At 40.7% G+C, this 18474-nt stretch overlaps 2 protein-coding genes across 3 annotated transcripts in view; one reads left to right on the top strand and one right to left on the bottom strand.

The window, feature by feature from the left end:
• The window catches only part of LOC130921267 (aminopeptidase N-like), a 54618-nt gene that overhangs the window by 4344 nt on the left and 31800 nt on the right, over positions 1–18474 (bottom strand). The window contains exons 12-19 of one of the 2 annotated variants that reach the window (XM_057844946.1): positions 8638–8714; positions 8423–8556; positions 6716–6771; positions 6475–6622; positions 6306–6397; positions 974–1084; positions 743–910; positions 524–664 (exon numbers count right to left, since the gene is read on the bottom strand). In XM_057844946.1, the coding sequence (XP_057700929.1) occupies positions 524–664; positions 743–910; positions 974–1084; positions 6306–6397; positions 6475–6622; positions 6716–6771; positions 8423–8556; positions 8638–8714 (927 nt within the window). The remainder of the gene's footprint in view (positions 1–523; positions 665–742; positions 911–973; positions 1085–6305; positions 6398–6474; positions 6623–6715; positions 6772–8422; positions 8557–8637; positions 8715–18474) is intronic. The other variant, XM_057844956.1, reaches the window with a different exon arrangement.
• LOC130921262 (uncharacterized) lies at positions 9718–17195 on the top strand. Its single transcript, XM_057844933.1, has 2 exons — positions 9718–10037; positions 10108–17195. Exon 2 carries the CDS (start codon positions 10722–10724, stop codon positions 16620–16622), a length of 5901 nt encoding a protein of 1966 aa, XP_057700916.1. The 5' UTR covers positions 9718–10037; positions 10108–10721; the 3' UTR covers positions 16623–17195.

The raw sequence follows: 18474 nt of genomic DNA, 5'->3' as shown, positions 1-18474 counted from the left end.
AATCCGTGATTCGACCTTCCAACGGACCCTCCCTCCAGCACCCCTGAATAGACTTTACCAGGGAGGCTGAGGGGTGTGATCCCTCTATAGTTGGAAAACACCCTCCGGTCCCCCCTTCTTAAAAAAGGGGACCACCACCTCGGTCTGCTAATCCAGAGGCCCTGTCCCCGATGTCAACGCAATGTTGTAGAGATGTGTAACAACCCCACAACATCCAGGGCCTTTAGGAACTCCGGGCGGATGTAATCCACCCCCGGGGCCCTGCCACTGAGGAGCTTTCCAACTACCTCAGTGACTTCGACCCTAGAGAGTCCTCGGAGTCCCCGGACTCTGCTTCCTCAAAGGAAGATGTGTCGATGGAATTGAGGAGATCTTCTCAGTATTCTCCCCATCGACTCACGACGTCCCAAGTCAAGGTCAGCAGCACCGTGTTTACAAACATGTTAAACAAAAAACTACATTGTTAACATTGATAAAAGCATAATAAGCAGTGGAGGCATGAATAATGAAGATGGACACTCACAATTCATAAAGCTGTTTCCATCGCGCTCTGACGAAGTTCCAGGCTAAAGGCATGCCCACCACGTTGTAGCTCACACTCACAATGGCCGAGATCGCGTCCTGCTTACGGATCTTTTCCGGATCCAAGGTGTATTCCAGATACCTGACAAGCACAATGGTAAAAATATGTTACTCTAAATGTTTGTAAAAATAACTTTCGTGTTAAATCTATGTTTTGCACCTGTTAAGGAGCCAAGGGACTTTAGCGCAGGCCAATGCCCCCCTGAGTCTGGCAGCCTCGGACGCCAGCGTGGCATTCTTAAACATCTTCCAGACAAAGTCCCACTCCTCCACGCCGCCCAGTGCGACCCCTTGACAGTACACTGTGCTTTTCAGGTTGGCATGTATCCTGTTCCACAGAGAGTAGGGTATTTGAAAACACTGTTGTTTACAAGAACATCTTACTCCTTACGGGTTGTGTTCCGGGTTGTCCATCCATCGTTTGAACCAGCTTTTGATGAGTTCCCTGCAAGCCGGTACTCCCGCCATGCAGGCCACTCCCACCGCGTTGATGTGATTGTATCTGACAGGATGGTTAAACATCAACATTCGCCAGCAAAAGTCTGTCGAAATTCATTCTTTACATGTAGTGCTTTTTACCTTTACTGTATTCAATAAATAACATTTAAAAAATGGAATTATACTTGTTAAATTTGATTAACAGGAGACAGAAATCTTCTTAAAAAAAGTTAAATTATGTTGCAAATTAACTTGAATAAAATAGATCGGCGGTTGGTAATCTTTAAGCCATTTAGTGCCATTTCATCTCAGTTTTACAGAAAAGTACGTTTTCCAATTACAATGCCAGTTTGATTGTGTATATAAAGATATATACTCTGGTGCATTTCATAGTTAACAAAGGAGTCTAGCCTTCTTTTAGTCAGCATTCTAAGTGCTCAGTTTTTATACAATTTTATTCACAACACTCACGCAAGTCATGAATTCACCAACTATGTAAAGTCACGGTTGTGACTCTGAAGGTGTACCACAAGTCTTTGCATCATTCACAGACGCAGAATTGAGCAATTACCGTGGCTTTACATACAGTGTAGTTGGTGAATTCATGAACTTCGTGAGCAGTGTTGTGTTGTTACTAAGTAACGCGTTACTGTAATCTGAGTACTTTCGTTCAGGAACAAGCAATCTCACGCGTTCGTTTTTCCAAACCAGTAATCTGACTAAAGTTACCGTATTGGCCCGAATATGTGTTTTTTGCATTGAAATTACACTGAAAAAGAGGGGGTCGTCTTATATTCGCGGTCTAGACATTAAACCCATTCATGACGCTAGATGGCGCCAGATATCATTGAAGTGATGTTCTGTCATGACTAGAGATGTCCCGATCGATCGGCATCCCGATAGATCGGGTCCGATCACGTCATTTTCAAAGTATCGGAATCGGCAAAAAAATATCGGCCATGCCTTTTTTTTTTAATATATATACTGTATATTTTTTAATTAAATCGTTTTCTAATTGTATTTAACGTTACAGACATAATATGTTACACTCATCCAAAGTCTTCAGTTTAGGCTTAAGGTAGGGTTATCAAATTTATCCCGATAACGGCGGTAATTAATTTTTTAAAAATGTATCACGTTAAATATTTAACGCAATTAATGCATGCGTTGCACGACCCACTCACGCATTGTCGCGCTCAATCTGTAATGGCGCTGTTTTACCCATTGAGAGAAATAAAAGGCAGCATAAAATGAGTAGAGTGAATTTTGGCAGCCTTTAGAGCCTTTTTTAAATAGGCTAAAGCCATACAATCCCTCACACTACGATTAGAAATATCATGGCAATCAATGTGGGGAAGCAAGGTAGCAATTGATCTTTTTCTTAAAACCTTATGTTATTTCCCAACGCAGAGAAGATATATCCATTGGTAGCACTACGCAGTCATGGTCGCACTTCCCATCATGCATTTGGGTTGAATGGCTGCAGTATCATTTACTGAAAGCTCAACAAATACACTAGATGGCAATATTTAGTCACAATATACAAAGTCACAAGTCTTTCTATCCGTGGATCCCTCTCACAGAAAGAATGTTAATAATGTAAATGCCATCTTGAGGATTTATTGTCATAATAAACAAATGCAGTACTTATGCACTGTATGTTGAATGTATATATTCGTCCGAGTTTTTTATTCATTTTTTTCTTAATGCATTGCCAAAATGTATATGATCGGGGAAAATTATCGGGAATGATTGGAATTGAATCAGGAGCAAAAAAAACAAAACAGTCGGATCGGGAAATATCGGGATCGGCAGATACTCAAACTAAAAAACATGATCGGAACAACCCTAGTCATGACAGATGTCAGCTACTCTCCCCATTCACGACGCTAGATGGCGCCAAATATCATTGAAGCGATGTTCTGTCATGACAGACCTCAGCTACTCTTTTTAGTTTAACCAGTTTGCATTATTTTATTGCAATGTTTTTCCTGATTCAGATTTGTTTCAAGACTACAGTTACAGTTAGACTTCACTTTGATGGTTAATGGAGTTATGGCAATTTTGTAGTTTTATCACAATAGATTGGTTTATTTACATTTCAAAAACAAGAAGCCATTCATTTACGAATGTGATTGCATTTTAGTTTACATATTTAAATGTTCAGATGTTAGGATCTGAATGAGGCAAAATAACATGCTTTTTCTCTCAAATATATTGTTATAATCATTTGTTTCGGATGTGCTGTAATTATTTTCTGAACAAAAATCAATTTGGTGTTCAAAAAGTCTTTTTTCAAACTTGAGTCTTGAAAAAGAGGGGGTCGTCTTATAATCAGGGCCGTCTTATCTTCGGGCCAATACAGTAGTTTCCTTCGGGTCTGTGCGCTACTGTGCGTGTTTTCGGACTGAGAAAGGCGTGACGAACACTGGGTGTACATTCAAGCCGAGTGCAACCGCCTGTTAAGATGTGCGAGGGAATATTGATCTGTGCGCCACCATGAATGAACATGAGTATTTTTCCTTCATTCTGGAGGGTTCCAGCGATATGTTGATGCTGCTACATGCGCAGCTGTTTCGTAGCTTTGCCGTTGCAACGGCGGGTAGTCATAGCTCCAAGTCGGCAAGTAGTTTTTACGTCATATTCGTGTCGGAACTTGCAGTGGAGCCACTGCTCCTCCGAATTGGGAGGAGCCAGATGAGGTGGCTCAGATATCTGATTAGGATTTCTCTGGGACACCTCCCTGGTGAGGTGTTCCGGGCACGTCCCACTGAGAAGAGGCCACGGGGCCGACCCTGGACACACTGGGGAGACTGTGTCTATGACTATGACGTTAGGCTTAATCTTTGAGTTAGCAGAGGTTTAATTAGTCAGTGGAGCAGATTTAAACAAATTCCATGCAATTTGTCAGTTATTTGTTTGTTTAAGGGCTCCGAAATGGCTAAGCTAGCGTGAGTCAATGGTGGTTGAAATCAACTCCATCAACTAATCAAACCCCCGCTAACTCGAAGACTAAGCTTTATGTGAAAAATTCTGATCTTCCCCTTTAAATTCCGTTATCGGAAGGTCAATTACATGCGATGACATGTTTCTTTTGTCATTCTTATGTTGAGGCACCAAAGGGAGAAAAATTGGTGAGAAGTAATCGATAAATTACTTTTAAAGTAACTTAGTTACTCTGATTAATAAAGTAATCAGTAAAGTAACTAGATTGCTTTTTTTTTAGGCATAATCAGTAATTAAATTACTTTTTTCAAGAAATCTGGGACATCACTGTTCTTGAGTAAACTATGGATTCTCACGGTTGCTACGTCAAAGGTGCACCCACAAGTCTTTGCGCCTGTGAGTGGTGCAAAATCTTGGGTACACCTACCGAGTTGTTACCATAACCTTACATTGTTGGTGAATTCATTAGTGCTTGAGTATTCTGTTAACAAACTTACAATTTAGTGAGCCTGACTTGATTTTCCGACTAAAGGGAAGTTAAACTTCTTTGTTCAATCTCGCAAGCGGCAGAATAAGGTTTAATTAAATATAGTGTTGCACCGATACCATTTTTTGGCCCCGATACCGATACCTGGCTGTGCAGTATCGGCTGATACCGATACCATACCAATACCACCCCGATTATATATATATATGTACATTTTTTTTTTCTTTTTTTTTTTTTTCCCCCAAACAGCTACCTAATTGGATGTGAAATCATTGCTATCAAGGCTTTGTCAGGCTGTTGCTTACCTTTGCAAAATGGGAAAAAGACTAGTACAAAGTATAACACTAGCCCAACAGTAAGAAAGTAAATATAAATTCATAATAATAAACTCTGAATGAACTGAGTAAACTTTGTTTAAACCTCTCAAAGGCCAAACAGTGCAACTTTCATGAAATTATTGTCACATTCTGCTGCTGGTTAGATTGTGTTTTGTTGCTGGGCTGTTAGTGGGGGCGTTCCTGACGTCGCACCTGAATCCAATGCGGGCTCATCAACGCAGCATTTAAGCACGGGTGAGCTCAGAGAAGGCTGCCGAGATATTTGCTTTGCTGATCGCCATTTGATATCTCGCACTATAGTCTCGCTACATTTGCTTCTTACGCCCCTGCATTGGGTTTTTTCTGTTAGTGTGCTGCACTCGTTTGTAAACTCTACCCTGTGCAGGTATTTGAGTGTTTTTATTTTGGCTTTTTCGCTCGCTGCCTATCGTCTTAGTTAATCTTCGAGTTTTTAGTATTGAGCTCCGTCGACCTGCTGTCACGGACTCCTTTTGTTATTTCTACTATCCCGCGATCGCGTGTTATTTTTTGTTTGCAATCATTAAACCCTTGTACATATCCCCCGCTTGTTGTCCGCTTCGAGGTCCAACCTTGTTTCCGCATTTGCGGACGCTCACAATTATAAGTAATAATAATTGACCACAGCATCCCGTCTCTCTATTAGCCCCGTTTTTTCGGGAGGGGGTGGGTCCCTTATTTCTATTTCTGAAAGGTGGCAACCCTACTTTGGAAACAGTTCCCAAATTACTGCAGCATTTCTTTCAGTAAAAGACAATAAAAGTAAAGTAGAGGTAGTGAACTGACCAGAGATTGTTGCACCTGTGCAGCGCCCTTCCTCTGGATAGCAGTCCTGCTCTTGCAGGCTCAAACTCGTGTTCGTTCACGTTTCGTCTTCACATGTTTTATCAGGTTCGAGGTATTGAAACTGGCCGATTTAACTCCACATCTCGAAACTTTCAGGCCGCAAATCTTGCACGCAGCCATTGATTTTAATTGACGGGATTTCTATTTTGAAATATTTCCCGACCGCCGCCATGCCGCCATGTCGGCCAAGTCGCCATGTCGCCATGTCGGCCATGTCATTGGTCAGAAGTGGCTATTGGCCCGTTCTCATTGGTCTGGAGCAGGCCAATAGCGATAGCTGTTTGGTGTTCACGTGTCATCACACAACACAGAGACAAAGTGTAGTGAGCGCCAGGAGAAAAAAAAAGGCTGCGGTCAAATGTTATAATAATGGACCGGTAAATGGTATCGGCGCTGTCTTTGTTGGTACTCGCCGATACTAGTATCGGTATCGGTGCATCTTTAATTAAATATTTATTTATGCAATATACAACCGAGTCGCATTCAGCTCTGGAGCCGCGGGTTGCCAATCCCCTGAAATAGATTTAAAATTCAAGTATATTCAATTTAATTGGGATGAGATTTATTGGAAGTTGAATAAGGCTACATAAAAAAAAAATTTTTTTTTAAATACCAAAAAGATTTTTAATTAATCTTAAGTTTGAGCTTACTGGTCGGTGATTCCTTCAGGTACCGTCTTCCAGTTATTTGTAACCCTCTTGAAATGCTCAAAAAGTGGTTGGATGAGCTTCTTGGTGTACGCCTACATTAAAGACAACAATCAATCCGTATCAAGACTTGGCTGTTAACGTTGGTTTTTGTGTTTCTATTTTTTTTTACCTGTAGGGGTCCATAGACTTCAGTACGGTCAAACATGAGGTAGTAGAAGTTGAGATTTCCCACTGCCGACTGCCACGGGATGTATTGCGTCTCTTTAGACAAGTACTTGGTGGTCCTTAGGGCCAGCGTAACATCGACCATTTTGGCTCTGAAATGAGGTACGATTCATTCACATGCTGCTATACCTGTAAGTATGAGTACACTTTCATATCATAACTAGGATAGTTGCTGTTGTTATTACCGTGCCAGGTTGAAGGCGTCATCGATGATCTGAGCTCGGTTTAAGGTGGGAATGGCCTGTCATAAATGATTTTCCAATGAAAGAGTCAGAAAATAAACACATTGCTAACAAGTAACAACAATGTAGAAAAAGGTAAGGACACCTGGGTATGATAAGGTAAGCTAACAGTAGCATGTTTGTCTTTGTCATGATATTAAAACATTATGCGATAAATAAAGCGTTGTTTTTTATGATATATATCTCTAGTAGTGTTGCCCCAGATGTTAAAAAGTCAGGGCAATTGTATTGTAAAGCCATAAAGGGAACCACGGATAGAAAGCCTTGTAGCATGAGTTAAAATAATTTGATATTAAAACTAGGGTTGTTCCGATCATGTTTTTTTGCTCCCGATCCGATCCCGATCGTTTCAGTTTGAGTATCTGCCAATCCCGATATTTCCCGAGCCGATTGCTTTTTTTTGCTCTCGATTCAATTCCAATCATTCCCGATAATTTTTACCGATCATATACATTTTGGCAATGCATTAAGAAAAAAATGAATAAAACTCGGACGAATATATACATTCAACATACAGTACATAAGTACTGTATTTGTTTATTATGACAATAAATCCTCAAGATGGCATTTACATTATTAACATTCTTTCTGTGAGAGGGATCCACGGATAGAAAGACTTGTGACTTTGTATATTGTGACTAAATATTGCCATCTAGTGTATTTGTTGAGCTTTCAGTAAATGATACTGTAGCCATTTAACTGTTCTGCCCAAATGCATGATGGGAAGTGCAACCATGACTGTGCGTTTAGTTGAACCACCAATTGATATATCATCTCTGCGTTGAGAATTAACATATGGTGTTAAGAAAAAGATCAACTACTACCTTTCTTCCCCACATTGCTTCCCACGATATTTCTAATTGTTGAGAGAGGGATTGTAAGGCTTTAGCCATTTAAAAAAAGGCTCCAAAGACTGCCAAAATTCGCTCTACTCATTTTACGCTGCCTTTTAGCTCTATGTATAGGTAAGACGGCGCAATTATAGATTGAACGCGACAATGCGTGAGTGGGTCGTGCAGCGCATGCGTAAATTGCGTTAAATATTTTAACGTGATTAATTTTTTTTTAAATTATTTACCTCCGTTAACGCGATAAATTTGATAGCCCTACTTTAAGCCAAAACTAAAGACAAAAAGAAAACTAAAGAGAGCGGAGTCTGTTCAACATGGCTAGCGCGAGACAGACTGTTGTCAATGACTCGTGTCGATGTGTTTTTGGTCATTTAAACTGATTTTACCGTGGATCGGAACATATTCTCGGCTCTCCCGTTCACCATCTGTGTTGTTGTGGAGACGACTTTCAACGCGCAAGAGTGACATTGCTCGTTAAGAACACATAACGCAAATAAACGAATCTGATTTGTCGATTGATTTTGTACCTGCTCGAGAGGCCGTTAATGGGCTGGTTCCCAGACTTTTCTCTCAGTGTTTGAAAAAATACAGGGAGAACAGTCTGGCCGTGCCAGGCAAAGTGTCCCCGACAGCAACTAATTTTACAAATTATATAAAAACGAAAACATCAAGAGGGGTTTCAATATCAAATTATTTTAACTCATAATCACATTTATCTTTTAAGAACTATAAGTCTTTCTATCCGTGGATCTCTTTAAGGGCTCATGCAATATAGTGGACACTGTCAAATTGCTCTCACCAGGTGGTTCGTTTCCAGCACGGAGATGAGGCGATTCCAATTGTCATTATCGTAGTTGACCCTGAAGTATCCCAACACGTTTGTGTTGGCCAGAACCCAGTTGAGTCCCGAAACCCTCATTTGAGGGTTTCTGTCTGGTGAAAGTCATACAGAAGATTGGCGGGTTTGAAAAACCACCAAAATACAAAGGAATGGGCACTAGTATTTAAAGGTACCTGTTTTATCGAGCAGCCAGTACTGTTGTTGCGCCAAGCCCGTCTTCATCCATTGTATGGGCACAAACCATGTATAACTGTTTTCCAAGGAAATGTTGTCAGTTTAGAGGCGTAGCAGCAACTCATTCAACTGTATTCAAATGTTGTTTATTGTTTTTCAAGAGTTACTGTATTTTTCGGACTATAAGTCGCACCAGCCATAAAATGCCCAACGAAGAGGAAAAAAAACATATGGCGGAAAACACTCAGGTGACTTGAAGTTCCGCTCTGTGACCCCCAATTTAGCCAACTTTCAAAATTGTCCGATATGCATGTGTGATACATCATTGAAAAGCTTAAAATCTCAATTTTCTGGGGGAAGAAAAATTTTGAGGAGGAAGGCTTTTTTTTTTTTTTTTTTTTTTTTTTTTTTTTTTTAAAACAGCAAAACCCTATCTGGAGATGAGAGCACGCGAGAACAGAATTACAGGCGCCATGACTTTAACGCGATACTATCGCGTACTTACCTTGTTTAGATCCAAAAACTCCATGTAGCATGTATCACTGAGTGTCAAGACACAGCTGTGAATGGCCACAGCTGGATTTTTTGGGGGATTTTATGGGTGAAACATGGTAATATAACAAGGGTCGCGATGCAGAAATCACAGACATCAAGGAGTGGTCGAGATTTTCTTTCACATATATTTACCCTTTTTTTTTTTTGGATCAATTATTTATCATTTAACATATCGGAGAAAATGTGACAGTAGCAAAAAAAAAAAATACAATTAAGCGATAGTTATGAGGTAGATATCCATGATTTTTTTTACAGACGCCATTTTTTTCATTGTGACATAATTTGTTTAAAAGTTTAAAATATGTGAGTGAATAATTTTTTTAAGTGTTTTTTTTTTTTTTAACGAAATATGAGAAATCAATGAATGATTCTAAGCTAAAAACGACAGACATTTTGAATAATAAATATGATTAATTATAGAGATGTCCGATCACGTCATTTTTCAAAAGTTTCGGAATCGGCAAAAAAAATATCGGACATGCCTTTTTTTTAACATATATATATATATATATATATTGTAAAAGGCCAATATTAATTAAGTGCATTTCTTATTTTATTTGTGAACCATCTTTGCGATTTTGTAAATTGTTAATAAATTGGACCAATGCTGCGCATATTTAAACGACGTAACATCCGGTTGTCAATCAGCAGACAGCCGCGTCTTGTCAACGCAGGAGCCGGTAAGCTCGCTTCCTTGTTGAGTTACGATATCTACGCTTTGCCTTTTTACCATCTAACAAATTCAAACTGTTATTTGATTTAACCAGCTGATGTCAGCTCAATTTGTCTTGGAGCGGCACTTCCGTGTTCGGGTTGATTTGCACGCCTCGGAGAGCGCAGCGAGGTATTTTATTTTGTAATTGTTTGATAACTGATCACTGTGAAATGTTAATTGTTTTGTATTGAATTTTTAGTTTCACGGTGTTGTAAGGACGTTTGGAAAATAAAGAAACCTTGCACATCAGTCGATCTCACGTCGTCATTCCGAGGGGCTGCTACAGTGAAACTCGTCGCTACGCCGGAGCTCCCGACACGCCACATGCCGCTGTCATCGGAGTTCGTCAGCCTGTCACTGATCCACTAGTATTCAGGCAAGATCGGACATTGACAGCGATCACGTAGCGGAGCTTATCGGTGCAGTGAGAAACCACGAGTCACCAAAACGAAACTAACCATTCACCCCACTGTCTCAAGAGATATGAAGTTGTTGGATGTCATGTTTAAATGGATTTGAATTAGTTATTTTGGTTTAAATGTCCGTAAAAACACGACTAAAACATTAATAAGTAACGTTGTGATTGAAACCTTTAAACTTTGTGGAGCACCTCGCTGTGGTTTACGCAGTAAATTTAAAGGTTCACGTTGTTAAAATATTTTATTTTTGGAGTAGATTGACACTGATATTTATTGTATATTGTGGCCTTTCTTACCTTTTAAAAACAAACAAAAACACACACACACAAAAAAAAAAAAAAAAAAAAAAACCAAACAAAAACGCAAATATATCTGTTGCTACCTGTAAAACAAAATGGATGAGGAAAATATGAATGAAAATGCCAGCAATAGTCAAGAGGGCGCTCCAAATAGACCTGTACGTGAACGGCAGCTTACAGAGAAGGGGAAACAAATGCGGGAAGAAATTTCTAAAAGACACCTAAAGGCTTTTTTCAATGCTTATCAATTATGGAAGGAGGTAGCCAGACAATGTCGGTCAAGATTGAAGAAATTCTGTGGAGTGGAGGATTTGGAAGAAATAAGTAAACAAATCCAAAGTCGATATGATCTTGTAAATCAAAATTATGAGCCTCTTCAACGTAATTTCTTAAATACGGAAAGCATCGTCCAGAAAATGGATGCCTGTATTACACTCACAACAGAAATAAGTGATCTTGTCAGTAAACGACTTGAAGTGGAGCCAAAAAAAGGGACTTTTAAAGCAGAAGTTGAGAAGGAAAGGGTGCGAATGATTTTAAATCGGGATGACTATGGGTCTGTGTTTGGTGGTACAAGCACAGAAAGTGTCATCTCAGAGCACTTTGAAAATGTCTCGGTCACCTCTAAAGTCTCAAGTAAAAGAGCTGATGCTGAAGCAGATTTGGCAGCCAAGTTGGAACAAGTAAAGTCGATGCAGGAGATACAGGCCCAACAAACTAAACTCAGCAAACTTGAAAGTGACTGGAAATTGCATGAGTCTCAAATGATGGGTCAAATAAAGCAAAGGCAAGCGGATGTCGAAATTGCATTGGAGGAGGAAAAGGCAAAGTTAAAACTGCTTCAAGCACAAATGGATGTTAATGCGGCTGCAGCTCGTGTTCGGGTGTACAACAACCAAATGGGAGGCGATATGGATGCGGTACGTAGCATACCAGTCCGTACTGCCGAAACATCACCAGCTATAATTTTAAATGGACAAAGCTCCACAGCTGCCTCGCCATCTCAGTTGCCAGATCTTTCTCAGAACTCCGCAGCCAACCTAGCAGAAGCTATTGCAAGTTCTCTTACTTTAAATCGGTTGCCTGTTCCAGAGCCAGCTATGTTTTCTGGTGACCCGTTGAAGTTTTTAGATTTTAAGATGGCATTCACAGCACTAATTGACAAACGACCAATCTCTTCTTGCGAAAAAATGCTTTATCTGAAAAACTACTTAACAGGAGAAGCCCGCAAAGCCGTAGAAGGGTTCTTCTACCGGTGTTCCGAAGACGCTTATATCGCAGCGTGGTCTGTTTTAAAAGACAGATATGGAAATCCATTTGTAGTTCAGAAAGCATTTAGAGATAAACTTGTGAAGTGGCCTAAGATTGGGCCGAGTGACTGTTTCGCACTTCGAGATTTTGCTGACTTCTTAAAAGCTTGTGCAGAAGCCATGCCTCATGTCAAAGGTTTGTCCATTTTAAATGACAGCGAAGAAAATCATAAGCTCCTCAAAAAGTTGCCAGATTGGATAGTGCGTAAATGGAGCAGAATTGTGGTGGAAGAACTTGATACATCTGAAGACTATCCCACCTTTGAACATTTTGTGGAGTTCTTGCAAAAGGAAGCACGTATAGCATGTAATCCCATTGCATCACCCTGGCTGCTTGGTTCAAGATCATATGACGAAAAATTCCCCAGAAGGGCCAAGGCCTTTAATATCAACACTCTGGTTGATGATGATTCACGTGAAGGTCCTGTTGCCCAGAGGCCAAGGCTCATATGTTTTATCTGTGAGGACGATCGTCACGGTATAGCCAAATGTCCAGTCTTTGCCTCCAAGTCAATGAAAGAAAAGAGGGCAATTATATATCGACATCGTCTTTGTTTTAGTTGTCTGTGCAAAGGTCATATGACAAAGGACTGCAGAACAAAACACATCTGTGGGGAATGTGGTCAGCGCCATCCTACCTGCATGCATGAAGCAAAGGAGAGGCGAATGGAGACAAGGATGACAAGAACTCCAGGCTCCGTGGAGGGAGGAACCGATCAGGAAGTTCATACCGCTATGTCTCATGCCCTAGTTCATAGGGCTTCTGCTACTTCCAGTATTGTTCCAGTCTTTTTGTCATCTGAGAAGGAACCTCAAAAGGAAATCCTCACGTATGCTCTTCTTGACACCCAGAGTGACTCAACCTTTGTTTTGGAAAGTCTTGTCAAGGAGCTGGACGTTACGACTCGACCATTGCAACTGAGGCTTAGCACAATGACCGCCTTGGACACACTAATATCCAGTCAAGGTGTGTCTGGTCTGCGTGTTAGAAGTTACCATCATAAAAATTATTTACAGTTACGCCAAGCATACACTCGAGACTTTATTCCTGTTGATATGTCTTGCATTCCAACAAGAACCACTGCTTTGCAATGGCCACATCTTGAACACCTTGCTAGTAAATTGCCAACACTGCAAGATTGTGATGTTGGTTTATTAATAGGATATGACTGTCCCTTAGCGCTGGCCCCACTGGAAGCCATCCGAGGCAGTGATGATGAGCCATTTGCGCAGAGGACTGAGCTGGGCTGGAGCATAATAGGAGCTACAAACCCTCATCTTGAAAGACTGGGAAGTCACAGTTATGTCCATCGTGTCACTGTGAGAGAGCTGGCAGTTCCATCAGCCTCAGATATTTTAAAGATTCTCGAATCAGATTTTAACGAAAGAAATTCTGAGAATAAATTTGTTTCCCAAGAGGATGTACGTTTTATTCAGCTTCTCAGTAAAGGCATTAATCTGCGGCATGATGATCATCTCGAAATGCCACTTCCATTCAAAGGCTCTAGTCCACCTTCATTGCCCAACAACAAAAGACTGGCAGTCATTCGTTTGGAACATCTAAAGAAAAGACTCAAGGTCAATCCAGCCTACTTTGAGCATTACCAGGCTTTTATGGCGGATGTAATCAAAAAAGGTGATGCGGAGCCAGCACCCGAATCCCTGCCTGGAGACACCGTTTGGTACATACCACATCATGGTGTGTATCATCCCAGGAAACCCGGCAAGCTAAGAGTCGTTTTTGATTGTTCTGCTAAGTTTCATGGCATTTCCTTGAATGACACCTTGCTGACTGGACCTGATCTCATTAATTCCTTGGTCGGAGTTCTTTGTCGCTTTAGAAAAGAAACTGTGGCGGTCATCTGCGACATTGAAAGAATGTTCCATCAGTTCTTTGTGACACCTGCACACCGTACTTACCTGAGGTTCCTGTGGTGGGAGCATGGAAACCTTGAGTCTGAGCCAAGAGAATATCAAATGGCTGTTCATCTTTTTGGCGCCGCGTCTTCACCAGGTTGTGCTAATTTTGGTCTTAAATATTTAGCACAAAAACACCAGTCTGATTATCCAGCTGCAGCATCGTTTGTTCAGAATGGCTTCTATGTCGACGATGGGCTTGTGAGTGTCCCAACAGTTAAGGAGGCCTCAGCGTTAATTGTGGAAGCGCAAGAACTGTGCAGAAAAGGAGGTCTGCGACTTCACAAGTTCAACACCAACAATCAAGAGGTCCTCTCGTGTGTGCATCCAGCCGACAGAACTGTAAAGACAGATTGCTTTGATTTAACTTTAAATCCAGCTTCAGTAGAACATGCATTAGGTGTCCGGTGGCTGATGGAAAGCGACAGTTTCAGCTTCAGCATAAGTCTAAAGGATAGGCCATATACACGCCGTGGCATTCTGTCTGTAGTAGCTTCCCTTTATGATCCATTAGGATTTGTTGCTCCATTTGTCCTGAGTGGGAAGCGCATTTTACAAGAGATGTGTCGCAGAAGTATCGGGTGGGATGATCTCCTGCCTGAAGATCTATACCCACGGTGGGAGGAATGGAAAACTGGGCTGCAGAGTTTGGGAGGTTTTTTCATTCCCCGATGTTACCATCCTCCAGATTTCGGCAAGGTGGTGAAAATGGAATTACACCATTTCTCGGATGCCAGTAGTGTGGGGTATGGTGCGTGCTCCTACTTGAAATATACCAACAATGAGAACAAGATTCACTGCAGCCTTGTTATGGCAAAGACTAGAGTCGCGCCAACAAAAATCACAAGCATTCCTCGTTTAGAACTTTCTGCTGCTGTGACTGCTGCTAGATTAAGCAACCTGTTGAAATCAGAGCTCAATATGGATATTGATGAAGAGTACTTCTGGACAGATTCTCAAGTTACTCTGGCTTACATAAACAATGACGCACGGAGATTTCATGTGTTCGTGGCAAATCGTATCCAGTTAATAAAGGGATACAGCAGTCCGGAGCAATGGCATTACATTGAGACTACTGAGAATCCAGCCGACCACGTGTCAAGGGGACTTAAAGCCTCAGACATTTTTTCGACAAATTGGCTGTCGGGTCCTAGATTCTTATGGATGGAGAATATTTATGAAGGACCTAGACCATCGACTGACTTGATGGTGGGTGACCCGGAGGTCAAAATCATCAAAGCCTTTGTAACAACAGTTTATGACACAGAGTTTCTTCACCGTTTGTCAAGGTTTTCATCTTGGTCGACGCTCCTCAAGGTGGTAGCAAGAATAATGAGACTTTTCGCAAGGCAAAAATGTCATGCCAGTGTGGTGACCGTCACAGAGCGGGAAGAGGCAACTCGAATAGTGGTGAAACTTGTACAACGGCAGGCATTTAGTAAAGAAATTACCCTGTTGGAAAAGGGGAAATGTCTTCCATCTTCTAGTTCACTATTCAAGTTAAATCCATTCATCCAAGAGGGCATGTTACGTGTTGGTGGGAGACTTAAGCATTCTTCTCTAAGTGCAGAATTCAAGCATCCGTTCATTTTGCCGAAAGATGGTCATATTATTCAGCTCATTATAACGTACTGTCATCAGCAGATTTGCCACCAAGGTAGAAACCAAACCCAGATGGAGATCAGGTCAAGAGGCTTTTGGATTATTGGCTGCAGCAAGCTGGTCGCCAAATTAATTCACAAATGTGTGCGATGCAGGAAATTGAGACGTCCAGTTGAAGAGCAGCAGATGGCGGAACTTCCTAAAGAGCGTGTCGAAGCATCCGCCCCCTTTACAAATTGTGGAATGGATTGTTTTGGACCGTTTCTTGTTCAGAAAAATCGAAAAGAGCACAAAAGATACGGACTGTTATTCACCTGCCTCTACTCAAGAGCTGTCCATCTTGAAATGTTAGAAGATCTATCGACTGATAGTTTTATCAACTCCCTACGGTGTTTCATCAGCATAAGAGGGGCGGTGCGTCAACTCCACTGTGACCAGGGTCGTAATTTCATTGGAGCAAGAAACGAGTTAAAGGAGTCACTTAAAAGGTGTGATTCTCAAGTGTTGCAAGCATTTTTAGCAGATCAGCAGTGTGAGTTCATCTTTAATGCCCCAGCAGCAAGTCACGCCGGAGGAATTTGGGAGCGACAAATACGTACCATCCGAAATGTCCTAAACGCCACGTTGGTTCAAGGTGGAGGCCGGCTTGACGACACTTCCTTAAGAACTCTCTTTTATGAGGCCATGGCTATTGTTAATAGCCGTCCCTTAACGGTGGATGGGTTAAATGATCCAGATTCTCTTGAGCCTTTAACACCTAACCATCTTATCCAAATGAAACCCAAGATGGCGCTTCCACCTCCAGGAAAATTCGTCAGCGAGGATGTTTACAGTACGAAGCGCTGGCGTCGTGTTCAATATTTGATAGAGCAATTCTGGAGTCGATGGAAACGAGAATATCTTGCCAATATTTCCACCAGACAGAAGTGGCATGTGGCTCGTCGAAATCTTAAGGTGGATGATGTTGTCATCATAAAGGAGGATTTACTCCCTCGCAATCAGTGGCAGTTGGGCCGGATAGTGGAAACTACTGTGGATAGTGATGGCCTTGTCCGAAGAGTAAAAGTTCGTGTGGCAAGAAATGGCAAAGACAAGTCCCTTTCAAACATGAATCCTTCAGTTGTGGAAAGGCCAGTCCAAAAGTTGGTGCTGCTTCTTGAAAATTGATATTAGATCCTCATTCATTTTGTTATTTAGAATCATTCATTTTGTTATTTAGAATCATTCATTCAAAGTATAGTGGTATGAATGATTGGTGGGAGTGTAAAAGGCCAATATTAATTAAGTGCATTTCTTATTTTATTTGTGAACCATCTTTGCGATTTTGTAAATTGTTAATAAATTGGACCAATGCTGCGCATATTTAAACGACGTAACATCCGGTTGTCAATCAGCAGACAGCCGCGTCTTGTCAACGCAGGAGCCGGTAAGCTCGCTTCCTTGTTGAGTTACGATATCTACGCTTTGCCTTTTTACCATCTAACAAATTCAAACTGTTATTTGATTTAACCAGCTGATGTCAGCTCAATTTGTCTTGGAGCGGCACTTCCGTGTTCGGGTTGATTTGCACGCCTCGGAGAGCGCAGCGAGGTATTTTATTTTGTAATTGTTTGATAACTGATCACTGTGAAATGTTAATTGTTTTGTATTGAATTTTTAGTTTCACGGTGTTGTAAGGACGTTTGGAAAATAAAGAAACCTTGCACATCAGTCGATCTCACGTCGTCATTCCGAGGGGCTGCTACATATATATATATATATATATATATTTTTTTTTTTTTTTTTTTTTTTATTGAATCGTTTTCCTCATCCAGAGTAGTTTTGGCTTATAGTAGGGCTATCAAATGTATTGAGTTAACGGCAGTAATTAATTTTTTTTAATTAATCACGTTAAATAATAAACGCATGCGCTGCACGACCCACTCACGCATTGTCGCGTACAATCTATAAAGACGCCGTTTTACCTATAGATAGCGCTAAAAGGCAGCGTATAATGAGTAGAGAGAATTTTGAAAGTCTTTGGGGCCATTTTTTATGTGGCTAAAGCCTTACAATACCTCTCTCAGCAATTAAAAATAACGTGGAAGGCAATGTGGGGAAGAAAGGTAGTAGTTGATCATTTTCTTAACACCCTATGTTCTTTCCCAACACAGAGAAGATATATCAATTGGTGCCCCTACGCACAGTCATCGTTGCACTTCCCACCATGCATTTGGGCAGAAGTTAAATGGCTGCAGTATCATATACTGAAAGCTCAACAAATACACTAGATGGCAATATTTAGTCACAATATACAAAGTCACATTTATCCTTTAAGAATTACAAGTCTTTCTATCCATGGATCCCTCTCACAGAAAGAATGTTATTAATGTAAATGCCATCTTGAGGATTTATTGTCATAATAAACAAATACAGTAATTATGTACTGTATGTTGAATGTATATATTCGTCCGAGTTTTATTCATTTTTTTCTTAATGCATTGCCAAAATGTATATGATCGGGAAAAATTATCGGGAATGATTGGAATTGAATCGGGAGCAAAAAAAAAAAGCAATCGGATCGGGAAATATCGGGATCGGCAGATACTCAAACTAAAACGATCGGATCAGGAGCAAAAAAACATGATCGGAACAACCCTAATTAATTACCTTTGTTTTATGGCTGGGTTGAAACAAAAGCGGTTGCGCGACGTCTGTAAACGGGGGTTTTCAGGGTAAAACGGACAAATTAAAAATAGTTTAGTGGCTTAATGTGCCATGAATCTGCTATGGCAGCATATTGACATATTGTTCTATCAAACACAACAGTTGTTTTAGCTTAAAATACAGCAGTTTCTTTTAAAGAGGAGTGCAAGAGCAGAAACTGCTTTTTCAATCTTGTCTGTGTTTTCCGCCATATATAAGTTGCACTGGAGTATAAGTCACATTTTGGGGAGAAATTTACTTGATAAAATCCAACACATACAACAGATATGTCATCTTGAAAGGCAATTTAAAATAAAAATACAATAAAGAACAA

Source organism: Corythoichthys intestinalis, chromosome 1 (genome assembly GCF_030265065.1).
Source record: "Corythoichthys intestinalis isolate RoL2023-P3 chromosome 1, ASM3026506v1, whole genome shotgun sequence".
In the NCBI taxonomy this organism is placed as follows: Eukaryota; Metazoa; Chordata; class Actinopteri; order Syngnathiformes; family Syngnathidae; genus Corythoichthys; species Corythoichthys intestinalis.
Note: the sequence above shows the minus strand (reverse complement) of the source record. Positions and strands in the feature narration are given on the sequence as shown.

Bases quoted from the DNA above. Each gene is read 5' to 3' on its own strand.
- LOC130921262 (XM_057844933.1), top strand. From the start codon at position 10,722: ATGGATGAGGAAAATATGAATGAAAATGCCAGCAATAGTCAAGAGGGC.